This window comes from Uranotaenia lowii, chromosome 1 (assembly GCF_029784155.1).
Source record: "Uranotaenia lowii strain MFRU-FL chromosome 1, ASM2978415v1, whole genome shotgun sequence".
Taxonomy (NCBI): Eukaryota; Metazoa; Arthropoda; class Insecta; order Diptera; family Culicidae; genus Uranotaenia; species Uranotaenia lowii.
This window is the reverse complement of record NC_073691.1, coordinates 183,340,590-183,358,384: the sequence shown is the minus strand read 5'-3', so window position 1 is coordinate 183,358,384 and position 17,795 is coordinate 183,340,590. Positions and strand designations below refer to the sequence as shown.

Here is a 17,795-nt window from a genome sequence, read left to right as displayed (position 1 = left end):
CAGACTCGAACTTCCCAAAGCTGTGACAAAAGGCCAATAAAGTATAGAAACTTTTCCGTACGTTGTCCGTCGTAGGTCGTTGCTGTGCGAACAATTGACTTCCGGTTTGTCGAAAAACAGTTTGGTGCAGTTCCTGTTTTCTATTTTTTAACGGAAATTCACGTGCTTGAATCATTGCTTGTTTTTGTTGAGGTGTTTATAAATCGCTTTTCATTAAGAGGATCATCTTCAGTGTTGCGTCACATCATTCGGAAGAACTTTTTCAATAATTTTGGTAATAACTTTCAGATGTTGGAATTTAAATAGACAAACTACGTCAATGTACGTCGTGCTCTAAACAATTTAACCAATAATTTATAACTACATTTACATTTACATTTTCAACAACTAAAAAATGTAGGTTTTGGTTTTAAATTTTAGTGATTTTTAAACGAGCGATCTTCTATCTTAACGTCACATCCCAAGCAAACCAAAAGTCGCGTTCGATAGCGTTCGCTTAACACTTTCTATCGCACCGTTAAGATACTTCTAGGCGTTTTAAAGAACATTTATGGGAATTCTAAGCGACATTTCAAAAATGTCTTTCAATTTCTTGTCATGGTATTTGCTTTGTTTATATCAGCACTGATATTTACAAATAAAATTCAAAAATTTTTGAAGATGAAAATTTTTGATATTATTTATCAAATGTACTGAAAGTCCTTTAAACGAAATAAGGTACAATCTATTGACCAACCCATTCAATCATCTCAAATGGCATTAAGTTTAAATACAAATTATTACAGTGGCAATGAACTATTGCTGGATTGGTCGAGAGGCTGATGAGTGAGTTTCATTGCAACCTAGAGAGCAGCGGTTCAATTCTCTTGGCGTAAGCAGCTTTTGTAATCAAAACAATATAATTAAAATCAATGAGATAGACCATGATAGACCATGATAGACCGGCAACCTAGCAATCTGCCATCTGGTTGTCAGAGCAATCTGTCAACCGGTTTTTTTTTTCGGCGCGTAGAAGTTTTTTGACATTCTCTCAGAAGCTGAATAACATTCTCTTCAGCCACCTAAACGAGCTTGAAAGTAGCTTTAAAAACTTAAATTTTGAGCTGATTAGCATTCTCTTCAGACAGAAACGAGAGCTGTATAAGCTTCTATGAAACCTTTTTAAGGGAATTTTGGTTGCTTGGGAATAAGTTATTTTATGCAAAGTATTCGAATATTGAACTTCATTAAAAACGTCATGAGGTTTAGCTATAGGACATTTTACCGAAATATTCCTGCAATTGGTTTAGATAAACTTTCCAAACATTTGAAGGACCGCTTGATAACGAAGCTGTCCTCTCGCTTATCGATGATTTTTTCATTCATATGAAGCTGTCATTTTAACCCGCTTGATCACCAAGCTGTCATTTCAATTCGCTTTTCGAAGTTTTTTTTAAATTGTACTCTCAACTCGCTTATCGGTGCTTTTTCTTTTATAACAAGCTCTCCTTACCATTCACTTGAATATTTTTCTCGCACCGAGCAGTCTACCTAACTCGCTCTGGTGATTCTATTTTAAATAAATTTACCTGTTCTTATGTTTCATGTTCTGTTCTTTCTATTCTAACAAAAAATAATTTATTTCATGAACTTCTAACCTGTATATTTACTAATGATTTCCAAGTGCCATTCAGTTTTCCATCCCTTGCCGCGTTTCCATCGTTATCCGACATGTTATGACATCTTCGACATAGTTTTTATTTTATCAACAGTGCGCAAACAAATTTGTTCAACATTACCCAGACCAAACCGAGTTTTTCCGGTTACAGTTAACTTTTCCCAAAAATGAACACCAACTTGGGCGAAACTTTTCATATGTCCTATATATCCTCAGCAAGCACTACCCCCGCACAAAAAGCTGTCGGTCCTAATTGAAATCAGTGTAGCGAGAAAGTCGGCTGGTTTGCCCGAACATTTTCGAGTCCCCCACATCCGCAGGAAGAAAAGAAAGATTTTCGGGAGGGCTGGGTTTCGCCCACTTTCACCATATTTTTTGAAAGCAGCAACAAAACAAGTCCACTACTTTGAGGAAGTGCAATCTAAGTTTTGTTTTTTAAGTTGATCTCAATTTCAATTCTTCTGTCTACTTAGTAAACATGTCTTGGTACTTCTCAGAATCGAAGTTTAATAATATCCCGCAGTAGATCTGAAAATAGATTGATACAAAGCTGGTCCTTTGAAATGATCCAAACTTAAAAAATTCCAACAATCAATCAATGTTAGTAACAGGGTGACAGTTAGGTAACCCAGCGTGGGCTTATAACCACAGATGAATTATAACGTAGACGAAAATGACCTTTAATTATGCGAACACTTGTTTTCTGTTTTCTGTTCTATCCATCTCTCGTTTTTTCCCTGGTGAAAGTTGAATAAACTTTTTTTCTAAATAACAACAGTTTTCTTCTAAGCAACGATAATGTAATTACAGCGAGGGTAGAGAAATTCGCCAAGTTGGTAACGTTCTTTATCTGGGTATTTCCGGCGATTCCCTGTTTTGGCAAAGTTTAAGCGACTCTTTCAAGGCACGGCATATTCGGTGCCAAGATGCACGGATGGTTTTAATCTCACATTCCTTGTCATTTCGTTGCGAGATATTCGGTGCCATCTATTAACATACGAATTTGTGGAGAATCCCACTATTTTTTCTCACATGTTCTCGTTTGATCCTTTGAGATTGAATAAGCTTGATGACTGTTTTATTCAATTACGAACAATTGTAAATGTGGCATAATTTAGGGCTGAATTAAAACTCAATCAATTTTGTATTTTTTTTTTCATTTTTTCATATTTTGTCATTTTATTCATTTTATTCATTTATGTCATTTTTGTCATTTTTGTCATTTTTGTCATTTTTGTCATTTTTGTCATTTTTGTCATTTTTGTCATTTTTGTCATTTTTGTCATTTTTGTCATTTTTGTCATTTTTGTCATTTTCGTCATTTTTGTCATTTTTGTCATTTTTGTCATTTTTGTCATTTTTGTCATTTTTGTCATTTTTGTCATTTTTGTCATTTTTTGTCATTTTTGTCATTTTTGTCATTTTTGTCATTTTTGTCATTTTTGTCATTTTTGTCATTTTTGTCATTTTTGTCATTTTTGTCATTTTTGTCATTTTTGTCATTTTTGTCATTTTTGTCATTTTTGTCATTTTTGTCATTTTTGTCATTTTTGTCATTTTTGTCATTTTTGTCATTTTTGTCATTTTTGTCATTTTTGTCATTTTTGTCATTTTTGTCATTTTTGTCATTTTTGTTATTTTTGTCATTTTTGTCATTTTTGTCATTTTTGTCATTTTTGTCATTTTTGTCATTTTTGTCATTTTTTTCATTTTTGTCATTTTTGTCATTTTTGTCATTTTTGTCATTTTTGTCATTTTTGTCATTTTTGTCATTTTTGTCATTTTTGTCATTTTTGTCATTTTTGTCATTTTTGTCATTTTTGTCATTTTTGTCATTTTTGTCATTTTTGTCATTTTTGTCATTTTTGTAATTTTTGTCATTTTTGTAATTTTTGTCATTTTTGTCATTTTTGTCATTTTTGTAATTTTTGTCATTTTTGTCATTTTTGTCATTTTTGTCATTTTTGTCATTTTTGTCATTTTTGTCATTTTTGTCATTTTTGTCATTTTTGTCATTTTTGTCATTTTTGTCATTTTTGTCATTTTTGTCATTTTTGTCATTTTTGTCATTTTTGTCATTTTTGTCATTTTTGTCATTTTTGTCATTTTTGTCATTTTTGTCATTTTTGTCATTTTTGTCATTTTTGTCATTTTTGTCATTTTTGTCATTTTTGTCATTTTTGTCATTTTTGTCATTTTTGTCATTTTTGTCATTTTTGTCATTTTTGTCATTTTTGTCATTTTTGTCATTTTTGTCATTTTTGTCATTTTTGTCATTTTTGTCATTTTTGTCATTTTTGTAATTTTTGTCATTTTTGTCATTTTTGTCATTTTTGTCATTTTTGTCATTTTTGTCATTTTTGTCATTTTTGTCATTTTTGTCATTTTTGTCATTTTTATCATTTTTGTCATTTTTGTCATTTTTGTCATTTTGTCATTTTTGTCATTTTGTCATTTTTGTCATTTTTGTCATTTTTGTTAATTTTGTTAATTTTGTCATTTTTGTCATTTTTGTAATTTTTTGTCATTTTTGTAATTTTTGTAATTTTTGTAATTTTTGTAATTTTTGTAATTTTTGTAATTTTTGTAATTTTTGTCATTTTTGTAATTTTTGTAATTTTTGTAATTTTTGTAATTTTTGTAATTTTTGTCATTTTTGTAATTTTTGTCATTTTTGTAATTTTTGTAATTTTTGTAATTTTTGTAATTTTTGTAATTTTTGTAATTTTTGTAATTTTTGTAATTTTTGTAATTTTTGTAATTTTTGTAATTTTTGTAATTTTTGTAATTTTTGTAATTTTTGTAATTTTTGTAATTTTTGTAATTTTTGTAATTTTTGTAATTTTTGTAATTTTTGTAATTTTTGTAATTTTTGTAATTTTTGTAATTTTTGTAATTTTTGTAATTTTTGTAATTTTTGTAATTTTTGTAATTTTTGTAATTTTTGTAATTTTTGTAATTTTTGTAATTTTTGTAATTTTTGTCATTTTTGTAATTTTTGTAATTTTTGTAATTTTTGTAATTTTTGTAATTTTTGTAATTTTTGTAATTTTTGTAATTTTTGTAATTTTTGTAATTTTTGTAATTTTTGTAATTTTTATCATTTTTGTCATTTTTGTCATTTTTGTCATTTTTGTCATTTTTGTCATTTTTGTCATTTTTGTCATTTTTGTCATTTTTGTCATTTTTGTCATTTTTGTCATTTTTGTCATTTTTGTCATTTTTGTCATTTTTGTCATTTTTGTCATTTTTGTCATTTTTGTCATTTTTGTCATTTTTGTCATTTTTGTTATTTTTGTCATTTTTGTCATTTTTGTCATTTTTGTCATTTTTGTCATTTTTGTCATTTTTGTCATTTTTGTCATTTTTGTCATTTTTGTCATTTTTGTCATTTTTGTCATTTTTGTCATTTTTGTAATTTTTGTCATTTTTGTCATTTTTGTAATTTTTGTAATTTTTGTCATTTTTGTCATTTTTGTCATTTTTGTCATTTTTGTCATTTTTGTAATTTTTGTCATTTTTGTCATTTTTGTCATTTTTGTCATTTTTGTCATTTTTGTCATTTTTGTCATTTTTGTTATTTTTGTCATTTTTGTCATTTTTGTCATTTTTGTCATTTTTGTCATTTTTGTCATTTTTGTCATTTTTGTCATTTTTGTCATTTTTGTCATTTTTGTCATTTTTGTCATTTTTGTCATTTTTGTCATTTTTGTCATTTTTGTCATTTTTGTCATTTTTGTCATTTTTGTCATTTTTGTCATTTTTGTCATCATTTTTGTCATTTTTGTCATTTTTGTCATTTTTGTCATTTTTGTCATTTTTGTCATTTTTGTCATTTTTGTCATTTTTGTCATTTTTGTCATTTTTGTCATTTTTGTCATTTTTGTCATTTTTGTCATTTTTGTCATTTTTGTCATTTTTGTCATTTTTGTCATTTTTGTCATTTTTGTCATTTTTGTCATTTTTGTCATTTTTGTCATTTTTGTCATTTTTGTCATTTTTGTCATTTTTGTCATTTTTGTCATTTTTGTCATTTTTGTCATTTTTGTCATTTTTGTCATTTTTGTCATTTTTGTCATTTTTGTCATTTTTGTCATTTTTGTCATTTTTGTCATTTTTGTCATTTTTGTCAAAACCAACAAAACCATATGGTTAGTAATCCTGTTCAATGAAAAACTTTCTTAAAGACTATAAGAAAAAAAAATTCATAATAATCGATTTCAAGAGACAAATTTTGTTACCCACTCACAGGCCGTTGAGTTAATCAGACCAATTTGACTTTAAAGCACACTTTTGCATCCCATTGTTCAAAATTCAGTACCTCTACCTTGAAGGAAATAGCGATCTACTTTAATGATATTTTTCCATTATGCAACGTGACGAAAGTGTTACGAAACATCAAAAGCGATTTTCTCGAAACATGAAAAACAGCTCATACGACCTGTTCAAAACTGACTAAAATTTTGTTTTTTTTTTCTCAGTTTGGCTTTGACAGTTCTCTTTGGTGTGTTTGGAGACATCTGGTGGCCCAGCCAAAAAACAGAAATTGGTTGAAAACGGTCGTTGTAAATTTTACACAACTTTCGTGGGCTAGCTTGTACGTCTGTTCTCTGTGTTTAAAGTTAGTGAAGTAATTTTTTTTTCATTTTTTTTTGTTAAGTTTAACAATTCCATCAGGTTTAAGGAACGAACCAAGCCATTCTTCATCGATTCCATTATGTTACAAAACCTATAGTTTCATCGCATTGATGAATTGACGAAACAGAATTTCTATGTGAAGTGTAAATGGGCCTTTACAGTTGAAACAGATGTTAATCCCCTTTCTGGACTGTTTTATCGACGATGATAGGTTTTCGTTACTCAATAAGATTTTTTCAATTTCAGCGTGTAGCATCACTGTCAGCCGCACTCCGACAGCTTGTCCGACAGTTTCGAAAATCAACAAACTCATCACTGCCATAACCTCAAAGAACGAGCGAAGAACTTGTTTTCTGTATTGTCACTGCATTCTACTTCGGAAGGCGACAAGTTGTTACTGGTTATCGTTGGAAATTTTGAATAAATTCCTTGATTTACTTGTCCCTGCACCAGTAGAAACCATCCGGTTAACATGTCTCGCGGAAGCAGCGCCGGTTTCGATCGTCATATTACGATTTTCTCTCCGGAAGGTCGGCTCTATCAAGTCGGTGAGTGACTGATGCTTTTTGTTGAATGTTGGAGCCATGTACATATATGAATTAACAAATTATTGTTTCAGAATATGCCTTCAAGGCCATCAATCAGGAGGGCCTCACCTCGGTTGCGCTGAAGGGTGAAAATGTGGCCGTAGTGGCCACCCAGAAGAAGATCCCGGACAAGCTGATCGATCCATCGACGGTGACCCACCTGTACCGGTTGACCCAGAACATCGGCTGCGTGATGACCGGTCGGATTGCCGATTCCAAGTCCCAGGTCCAGCGGGCTCGGTACGAGGCGGCCAACTGGCGCTACAAGTACGGCTACGATATGCCGGTCGATGTGCTGTGCCGTCGAATGGCGGACATTTCCCAGGTGTACACCCAAAACGCCGAAATGAGACCCCTCGGATGTAGTGAGTATTTTTTTTTTCAATTCAGATATAATTTTTCGAGCTAAAAATTGTGGAATCGGTTTACAATTTCTGGACAATTGGATAGAATAACACTGGAATTTTAAATTGAAGAAATTCAATTAAAATCTGTTCTGCATTTTTGTATGTAATTCCAATCTATTTACACATATGATATGTTTAAGGTACAAGTACAGATTTTAAAATAGTATCAAATAATTCGCACAGCGGTCACTCGCCTTTTCAGTGATAATTAACAAAAAACCATCATTAAAGGAACCAGCAAAATATTGATATTTGAAACCTTTTATTTCTTAAACTCTAACTATATTCGAATAATTATTAATGATCTTGGAATTAATTTTATATAAATCGTAGTTAGTCTTCAAATATTTATATCATTCCCGTCTGAAATACGTAAAATATCGCTCGGCTCCTTAGGCCTCAGATCAAACGAGCCTTTAAAAGAAAAATGAATTAAAAACGTAAAATGTAAGTACATATAAATTTTGAATGTTTTTCAAAATAGAACAGAAAAAATGACTTTTAGAAGCATTTCATCAATCGTGATATAATGTATGAAATTCTTACAATAATTGACACAGTTGTCACACACAACTATTCCAAATTTGAAAAAAAAAACAGGAAAAAATTAAGTGGGATTTAAATGAAAAAATCGATTTAAATGGCCAAAATCTTAAACCCAAATATTCTCATTTCAGGCATGATTCTGATTGCCTACGACGACGAGAATGGTCCGTGCGTGTACAAAACGGATCCGGCCGGCTACTACTGCGGTTATCGGGCCATCTCAGTCGGCGTCAAGCAAACGGAAGCCAACAGCTATCTGGAGAAGAAGATTAAGAAAAAGGCCAGCTACACCGAGGAGGAAGCCATTCAGCTGGCCATCCAATGCCTTTCCACGGTGCTAGCCGTCGACTTCAAACCGTCGGAAATCGAAATTGGTCTGGTCACCAAGAGTAATCCCACGTTCCGCACATTGACCGAGGACGAAATCGAGGTACATCTGACGGCCATCGCCGAGAAGGACTAATTCAAAGTGGATGCTCTTTGTTTCAGTTCAGTTTATTTAATTATTCAGGAAAAGGAAATCATTAAATATAAAAGCTTACATCTAATTACACATTCATTCGAACCGTAATGAACTTGATTTACTTTCCGGCAGCCGTTGCCTGTGGATTTCTCAGGACCAAAATAACCGAATCGCCCCGAAGGAACATCTTCGAAATGAATCGATCCTTGTTGACGGGTTTAACCTTCTTCTTACCCTTGCCGGTTCGGGGAACCTCCGTCCACATTTCCTTAACATTTTCCAGAACCATGTTGCAGTGCCGATCGAAGGCTTTGACGCGACCCAGCAGCTTTTTGTTGTTGCGGCAATTTATCAGTACCTGGGTGTTGTTCTTAACCGATGTGGTCAGCACCGAAAGGGGTCCTGTGTTGAATTCCTCTTCCTCCTGGCGGGCCAACTCTTCCGGGGTCAGTTCCGATTTTGGTTTCGCTAGAGCCCTACGCACAGTAAAAGTGTGGTTAGGATTTCAAATACCAAAAAGACAAAAATATACTCACATTTCGATAGAAAGTTACTGCAATGGTAGCACAAAGGAAAACTTTAATATAAGAACTTCAACTAATAGCTTCCGCTTAAAACGATTAATAAATTTCCTGAGAAATTTCCGTGTTCCGAACTTGGCTCGACCTAAAGACGCCGAAAATCGTAATGTTTTGATTGGTGGATGTCAAAAAAAATCCTTGTTGTCGGAGTTACTGCAAACTGGCCGGGGGGGGGGGGATAGGAATGTTGAACTCGATAATGCAGTTTAGCTGTCAATGTACACAATTTGTTACCTAACTTCAAATTTGTGTAGTTAATACTCCCTAACCATTTCGATAAAAGGAAGAACGAGTTTTGAAAGTCCTCAAAAACAGAACTGATGGAAGTTTTCCCAGTAAATTAGAATCAACCACTGCACTTTTCTATTCGGATGTGAAACTAGAACTAAATGTTATAGAATTTAAAATTCATTATTTTTTCAAAAAAAAGCCTAAATTAATGGTTAATGAACATAAACCATAAAGGCGTTTTAATGGAAACCCGAAGGACATCGAAGGAGAAGTGGCGGAGCCTCGCCGCGGAAATCCGAACTGTCGACGAGAACCTGACTGAGACTGAGACGAGAAAAAGCAGTTGGCAATGATTTTTTTCTCTAGTTTTCGCTGGTACAGCGATGATGGTTGTTTGTTTGAAAATACAACTGCATGACGTCGCGAATTGTCATGGTAGCAATGTTTACAAAAAAAACTTTTCTAAGCACGGGATTTCCATCGCCACCTGAGATATGTATACAGGTTGGTTATTGCTCACTTTTGAGTTTTTTCTTTCATTTCTCAGTTCCATCAGTTTGGCGTACAGTCCTCGTGGTTTTTTCGAAAATTTATGTAAATAAATTTATATTTAATAGATAAATAAGGAAAATATCGGATATCGTTAACTGAAAACAGTTTCGTTCTTCATTTTTTTTAGTTTTCCGTTCGCTGCGACTAGAAGTGTTTCGATTCGTGTGACCAAAGTGTTTTCCTATCTGTTTATTTCATATTGTTCTACAATTCTTTTTTGTAGTTTAATTTTTCCTAATCCTGAATGAACCGAATCAACCTAAACGATTCCGGACGAGAGTTGATGTTGAATTTGGTAAGTAACGTTATCTTCTCTAGAACATATCCTAAAGATAAAAATAAGTACGAAAGTATCAATTAAATTTCAAGCGGATTATAGATACTAATTTCCGAACCGCTGGCGGTATCCTCTGTTGTAGAATGGAACTTCCTTCTCGGTTATCTGTTTAATTTTGCACTTCTCAAGGGCCACACTCGGAACCAGATGACAGTTGGATCTCCTGTAACGCAACGAAAGCCGTTTTGGAATGAGTTTCACTTAATGTTTGGTCAGTTCGATTCGAAATCATACTTATGAATTGGCTTAACCGATTGGGACCATGGCCAGGCTTGTTCCAACTTTGATATACGTTCCATCTTCTCCATACGCTGTCGATCTTCTTTGGTAGGTTCTTGATTTTCCTGGTCGTCCAAATCATCCCACAAGTCCCAGTTTCTTGGAGCAACCTTATCACTCACTTGCGACTCATCGAACAGAGCCTTCAGCAATTCGCTCCAATCGTCATCAATGTCACTGCAATCTGTCAGCTCCTCACCGTTCTCCTCCTGCTCCTCCTCTTCTTCACTCTCTTCTATAATCGTCTCCCGGACACTGCTGCTCCGGCTGAGTGAAGCCGGAAATTCCCGCTGTATTTCTGGCGGAGCAAATTTGGCCAACGTTTTTGTGAGGTAGCTCAGCGTAGCCTGAATTTGCATGGGGATGATGCTGATTTCGTTCAGCTGCTTCTGCATCTGCCGCAACTGATCTTCCACCACGGCCTGGTTTGTATACTCACAGCACGACTCGCACGAAGAGCCCCTCGAGCTGTCCCGATTGCTGCAGCTGCTCCTACCTCTGGTGGCTCGATGTCCCGCTCTATCCGGTGACGGATGGAATGGACTCCGGCTGCTCGATTTGGGACGAGTCACTGCAATTTTGTTCAATCCAAGCTATAAGATTGTTATAAAATGTTGTTCTTATATAGAATGAATTGGAATAAGGTCTGTAGATACCAGAAATGAATCATCCTCAAGGATGAAGATTCCGGAAAAAGCCTTTAGTTGAATATTTCTCATCTCAATTGTTACTAGGGTGACTTTCTGGAAGTCAAATTTTGTACTCAGCCCAAGATACTGGAGCAAACTGCTTACGATCTCTTGAAACTCATCCAGTTCTGGCGAGGATGGGTTTTAGAGTACCTGCCAACACTCATAAAGCGTACCAGGTGGTTTAATGAAACGAGAGATTTTTCGGTAGAATAACGAAAGAAAGCTAAATTTCTTAGAGCAAGGATATTCGAATTCAACACTGCGTCGGATGGAAGAATTCGAAAACTTTGGGTCTAGACGAGTAACGTGGGTTTATCGGAAATCGATTTCTAAGCGAGCAGTCCATTAAAGGGAAACCTACAGAAGATGGCTCCAGCAACTGTGGAAAAAGGTGGCTCCAGAGTATGCAACGATGGAGGCGGGGTGGAGAGTTCCGGAAGTCATGAAACCGAGTCCAGTCGTAGTTTCATCGGAAATGTTAGAAGATTGATCTCCAGTCCGCGGATTTTCGGAAGGGGCTGAGAAATAACAGCTAAAACTAAACGTCATCGTTGTCGCTAGAAGCACACACGACAAACTTTTTTCTCGTCGACGTCAGTCGCAGTCAGTTCTCTGGATACCTCACCATCGTACTACTTATGGAAGAAACCAACTGATAGATAAATGTTTTTTTTTTAATCAAACGTCTGTTTATTAAGGCATTTTACTATAGATAAATGTTGTGAACGTTTCAATTTATTGGACCATCTGTTCAATTTGAACATGAGCAAGCGTCGTTTTATATTAATTTTAAGCAGATTCCCCTAGTTCTTAAGATATTGGTCTGCACGGTAGTTTAATCAAAGACAAATCAATAAACAAATAAACTGCTGACAGGCCCAGGTTAAAGAAAATGTTGGAAAATAAGGGCCAACTTAGTTACTGAAAAAAATTTAAAAATGTGTGATGTCCCTCGCCCCCCCACTTTTACTAACAACACCACATAAAAGTGAAATGACTCGGCACAAAAAAACTTTAGAGTTAAATGCCTTAATAAAATTACTTATAAATAAAAAAAATGTAATGCACCTACCATTTCGAGCTTCAAACTCTAACTAAACGACAAAAGCTTCTCGAATACAACCACATGGTTTAACCGACATATAGATTAGTTTGGAGTCTTCGGATGATTAAAACCGGGTAAAGTTAACAGCAGTTTATTAAATATCAACAGTAATTTTATTCGATGAAGATAGCAGAAGTTAATTACACTAACCAACCTTCGTTGGCGATTGATTCAGAACGTGTGTCACTCGTTGTAGTCACGACGATTATAATAAGCAATATCAAGCCATTTGCGGTAGTATTGATTGTATATGTGGAAAATTGCTTCATTTAACAACTTCTCTCCATTCCATTGTAGTAATGTATCATTTTTTTGTATATTTTTTTAAAAGTTTAATTAAAAGTGTAAGTCTGTCTCTCTGATGCTGTGCGTGTAAAGTGTCTGTGATAACATTAAGATTAAGGATTTATTTAGAAAAAAAAAACTACATGCTAGCTAACAGGACTCATTTCCGTGTAGTAGTAACATTACGATCAGGTTCATTCCTCCTCCGGAATCGGTTCGGATTCAACTGCCGCCGACACGTCCTGTGACACCGAATCTTCGGATGTTTCGCTCTCGGTGCGCTTTCGGATCACCTTCTTGACCTTCTTGGTCTTCTTCTTTTTCGTTTTGGGCTTTGGTGGTTCCGGCTCTGGAATCGGCTCCGCATCCCAATCGTCTTCGTCAACCGTCACCGGGCGGGAACCACTCGGTAGGGCCAACATCATACGTTCGATGTGTTTGTTGAATTCGTCCGGCTTGGCGGAGGTCTCGGACAACAGCCGACGGATGTTGGTTATCAGCTGCATGTGGCGTTTTTCCTTGCCGACCTGCTCTGGTGGAATTGGCGGTGGTGGCTGCTGCCAAACAATCGGATGCCACACCTTGCGTTCCGGTGGTTGGATCCAGTTCTCTGAGAGGTGTCAGGTCGCGTGCGTGGGGGCATTACAGATGGGTGGAGGAGGTCCGGAACAGAAAACAGAAAATAGGTTAGTGCCGTTAATCTCTGGAGGGTCATTAGCTTACACAACATACCACGTCCTTCGTCTGGTTTGTGCTTGGGGGCAGAAGGGTTAGTGACAAGGTCCTCCTTGTTCTCGTTACCTGCGAACGTAATTTCGCGCGTTTCCTTCGGCTTTTCCGGATCTTTGGGGGCCTCCTCGTCGTCCCTGGAAAAAAAGTTATTGGGAGAAGGGTATTTTAATAACTCATTGGAAGCATTTCGATCCATAAGAATAGATCAACTAAAGCTTTGGATTTTGTTTCTAATCGTACTTTATGGCAAACCTTCGTGGTCACAGATACAAGAGGTTTTTCTCGGCCATTCATTTTGAAAAGTTGTTAAAGATTTCAAATTTGAAAGGCTGTAACGGTCTGCACAGTGCTCTAACTCCCTAGCTGAGTAGGGCAATAGAATTTGGTTAACCCCCATTGAAACCCAAAAAATCTGAATTTAAATTATGTATTCGTGATTAAGGGATCTGAAGTCAATTTCAATGCTTGGCTCTATTGAAAATTCTGAACTGAAATTTGAATCAGATATCGGTTTTTGTACATTTCAGAAATCGTATTAAATTTCGGAAATATTTTCAAAATTCAAAAATCAGATTCAGAACCAACTCGTAAGTTTTTCAACTAAGTTAAATTTGCTTGATGACTTTTTCGTTGTGGAATCCAAATCGGAAAAGATCGCAGACTTATAATTTTATTGGTTAGCTCAATTGCAAAATTTGAAATCAGCAACAACATGTGAAAAGGGTATAAAAGACAAAGTAAACAAAACCGGTTTTCAGTGGATTCAAATAGCCCAATATAAGCTCTACTTATCACAAAAACCGTTTTTAGTTTTTCAGTTTTCGTAAGATTTACAATGCAGTTTGAGCAAAGGATCTAAAAAATTTAGAGCCATAAAATGACATTATCCTCACACAGATTGTTTTATACACCCTTTACTCCACAACAAAGCAAACGGTCTAGATGCAAAACATTAAAAGGGGAAGAATGCGGATAGCTATTCACTCACTCCTATAGCGAGAAACATGAGCCTTTGTCAAAAAATAGGGGAAATTTTATCTCCATCTCACTCACACATATGAGACATACAGTACAAAGCGAAGGGTGTATAAAACATTTAGACGAATTTCATACTCCAGCTAGGGTCTATAAACAATTGCGAGCTATTTTTACATGATAAAACCGCCGTATCGATAAAAACATATTTAGAATGATCATACGTACCGTTTTGACCATAAAGACTTGGGAGATTGCTCGTGAATTTTAATTAGCGATTTAAAAAAGAATGCAAAATTTTCAAACGCGTTTTTCTCGAAACGTCATAAATGAACATAGACCCTTTTCACGTGTTGGTGCTGAAATGTTCAATTGAAGTTAGGTTATTTACACAATTCAGCAATTGCAAATATAAAATATAATTTGAAGTTATTTTGATAATTCTTTCATTAAAAAAAGATTTTTATTTTCTTCTTCTTCCTTCTACTTGAACTGCTTGCAGCATCGATGATCGCCGCGGCAGTTCTGGATTAAGGGCCAGTAACTTAGACTATACGCCCATTTTTATTTTAAAAAGGGTACCAAAAGATTTAAACTATGGAAGTGATACTTATATAAAGAAGATTTCGGTATCGAATTTTGAACACGGCGAATGCGCCAACATCGTTGTTTCGAGAAAAACGCGTTCAAAGTTTGACAGCTCCATAAGCTCCCAGTAAAAATATTATTTTGTTTTCTTTATTTCGCATAAACCAAATATCCTTTAGATAACTTTGTATACACGCAGAGAAAACTTGGATTTTGATACAAAACAAAACTGACTTTGATTCAAAACATTCAGTTTTTTGAATCAAAATCCTGTTTTCTTTGAATCAATGAATTATCGTTCTGATTCAAATGAATAATTTTTGAAAGAAAGAATTAATTTTTTGAACTGAATAATTTTGGACTTTGATTTCAAACAAATTCTTTGGTTCAAAAGAAATTTGTTCAATTGCACATTTCGTTAAAAACAAAGTAAATTTTCTTTCAACCAAAGAAAATTGTTTTCAACAGAAAGGAATAATTTCTTTAAATTAAAATTTTAAACTTAGAAGATATTTTGGATTGAGCAAGAACCGAATTTCGAATAAAGTTTGTCCGGTTGTGTTGAAAATCAAAACTAGTGAATCAGAGATAGCTTTAGGAGGTTTCAGGATGAAGAATGGTAAGTGTGTGTTAATCCATTAATCAAAAAGTGAATGTTTAAGATTTTATATAAACTCTTGCATAACAGGACCACGGCAGATTCCGCCCCAAATCCAGCGGTCTGATTATTTTTGGCCCGATCTTCAGCGGTAATCACCAGTTGGATGACCACTATTGAGCGCCCCAAGAAGAATGCCCTCAGGCCAAAATTAGGACCAAAATTATAGTGAACCAGTGTCAGTGTTAATTTTATAAATAAACATGAATTTAAAATGTAAATGCTTTCTTTTTATTATTCAAAATATTCCTAAGAGGAACTTCGGGACAACAGAAAATATGTCTTCCAATTGGAATAAAAGGAAAATGGTTCAATGAACCAATCCTTTTAAATCTAAATCTAAATTATATTGTAGCAAACGAGAACAACTTTGCATCAAATGGAACTGTTTTTTGTTTCAAAGCATTAATATTTTGATTCAAAGATTTTTCAAAAGAAAAATTCTTTGAAACAAAGGAAAATGCCTTTGAATCAAAGGAATTTTTATTTATCCCAAAATCAAAGGAAAAAATCCTTTGTTTTTGCGGCACTTTCCTTTGAAATAAAAAATCTTTTCGCTGCGTGTAATCAAAATGCAGGTCTTCGAACGTACTTTTTCACCCAGCAGATAACTCACTTTGTTTACATTTGGCGCATTCGCCCTATTCAAAATTTGCTACCGATTTGCTTACAAAGAAAAATCTAATTTAAACGTTTAATTTACACTAATTTCTTGATGTACTGTTCAATATTATTATTATTGCAGTTTTTTCAAGAGCGAAATTTCAAACTAAAATTTTAAATTTGGATCGAGTTTGCAAGAAAGAATCAGCTTTGAGCCGGCCAATTATAATGTCTTACTTTCCCTGTTAAAAATTTGATTTATTTCATCGATGGTTCAAATTTTTGAATTTCCTCAAGAGTTAAGAAGACTTTAAGCTTATTTTGTTTGAGAATTGGATAAGTTTTTATTTTGATATTAAAGGCTTTCGAAAAAAGGCTTATTTTATGCTCAAATCAAATAAGCTAAATCTACCAGGTTATTGAGCAAATTGAATTATGTTATTATGGCTTCGTTCTAGTAATGTAGCTAACAATTTTACAGATTTTATGACATATTTGCAAAAGCTACTTCTTAATACGAACAACTATCAAAGTAAAACAACTTAAAAAATAAATAATCAAATGAGGCCCTCAGAGCCAAAGGGGTATAAGTGACAAAATGGTCGATTTTGAGTTAATGATGCCAAACGATTCTTCATATTTCAAACTATAATTGGTGAGTTTTTCAGATTTTTCGAATTTTATTTACATACTTTTACGTTAGAAAGCAAAATTCAAATTTTCGAAAAATATATGAAAAATGGCCAAACACAACAACTTAAAAGCGTGTTTTCTCGAAATAAACTTTTATGCACTTATTATACCCTTTTGGCTCCAAGGGCCTCAAATAGAACCTAATATATTTTTTTTTGTAAATTTCTATTCCTGCATTTTTTGAGCAAATCAATTAATTAGTGACGTCCAGCACGGTTTCATGAAAAAACTTTCTGATGCCAAAAATCGAGAAACGTCAGCAGGTAGTTGTTGTTTATATTGATTTCTCCAAAGCCTGATCGAGTGCCTCACAGATTACTAATAGAGAAACTCCGACGCTTGGGCTAAAGGGTGTACGAAATCAAATTGCACCATTTTTAAATGGCTGTAACTTTTTACCCGTATAGTATTTTCTATTGATATTTTGAGTGGAATTAGTTCAATGTGTATTTATTTACGCTGTGTAAGTTTCACTAGCAGATGTGCAGTCGTTGCGAAGATGGAGTCGGAAGAACAGCAGTGACTCAAAGAAATTTCGCGAACGTACCTCGAAAAACCGAATCTTTCTCATCGTGCCATCAGCAAGAAGCTGGGAATGGTACATTCTACGGTGTCTCGTGTTTTAAATTGGTACCACGAACGTTTGACCATCGATCGGAAAGAAAAAAGTGGATAAAATGGACCTCCGTATAATGTTAAGGATCACAAGCGGGTAGTTCAAGCTTTCAAAGGAAATCCCAACAGTTCAGTTCGAGACGTGGCGAAGAAACTGAATCTAACCAAAACTTTCGTGCAAGATGCCGTCCAAAAGGCCTAATCGCGATGAACGGCAGAATACGGTAGGTAAAATACGTGCACGGGTGCTCTACACCCAGATGTTGACGAAACCCCATTGCTTCGTTATGGATGCTTAGACGTACGTAAAAGCAGACTACCGGCATCTTCCAGGGCTCCAGTTTTCACCGCTCTTCATAAGTTTGATGTCCCTGAGGACGTTAGAAAAATGTCAGGAACATGTCAAAGTTTGCCAAAAATTGGCAAGCAATTTGCTCGTGGCGAAAGCGAAGCACCCCATTCGTTACAGCGGAGCAGTCAATGGGCAGGTGTACCTAAAGGAATGTCTCCAAAAGCGTCTACTTCCTCTTCTGAGGTCACACGATGGTCCTACGATTTTCTGGCCGGATTA

General features: G+C 34.7%; 4 protein-coding genes across 7 annotated transcripts in view; 2 read left to right on the top strand and 2 right to left on the bottom strand.

The window, feature by feature from the left end:
* Positions 1–6,619: 6,619 nt before the first annotated feature.
* Positions 6,620–8,394, top strand: LOC129739341 (proteasome subunit alpha type-6-like). The gene is made up of 3 exons (XM_055730750.1): positions 6,620–6,843; positions 6,915–7,247; positions 7,967–8,394. Exons 1-3 carry the CDS (start codon positions 6,768–6,770, stop codon positions 8,296–8,298), a joined length of 741 nt encoding a protein of 246 aa, XP_055586725.1. The 5' UTR covers positions 6,620–6,767; the 3' UTR covers positions 8,299–8,394.
* LOC129739342 (probable small nuclear ribonucleoprotein Sm D2) lies at positions 8,315–8,989 on the bottom strand. The gene is made up of 2 exons (XM_055730751.1): positions 8,835–8,989; positions 8,315–8,774 (listed from the first exon to the last, which is right to left on the bottom strand). Coding segments are annotated over exons 1-2 (360 nt in total). The 5' UTR covers positions 8,837–8,989; the 3' UTR covers positions 8,315–8,416.
* A 744-nt stretch (positions 8,990–9,733) lies between these two features.
* The window catches only part of LOC129739720 (forkhead box protein J3), a 103,137-nt gene continuing 95,075 nt past the window's right edge, over positions 9,734–17,795 (top strand). Inside the window, exon 1 of the mRNA XM_055731234.1 lies at positions 9,734–9,957. Coding sequence (XP_055587209.1) covers positions 9,907–9,957 — 51 coding nt within the window. The 5' untranslated portion in view covers positions 9,734–9,906. The remainder of the gene's footprint in view (positions 9,958–17,795) is intronic.
* The window catches only part of LOC129739792 (uncharacterized), a 35,989-nt gene continuing 27,966 nt past the window's right edge, over positions 9,773–17,795 (bottom strand). The window contains exons 4-6 of one of the 4 annotated variants that reach the window (XM_055731321.1): positions 13,162–13,226; positions 10,234–10,849; positions 9,773–10,162 (exon numbers count right to left, since the gene is read on the bottom strand). In XM_055731321.1, coding sequence (XP_055587296.1) covers positions 10,045–10,162; positions 10,234–10,849; positions 13,162–13,226 — 799 coding nt within the window. In that variant the 3' untranslated portion in view covers positions 9,773–10,044. Of the gene's footprint in view, positions 10,163–10,233; positions 10,850–12,382; positions 12,971–13,092; positions 13,227–17,795 lie in introns of those variants that run through there. The other 3 variants (XM_055731315.1, XM_055731337.1, XM_055731329.1) reach the window with 3 other exon arrangements.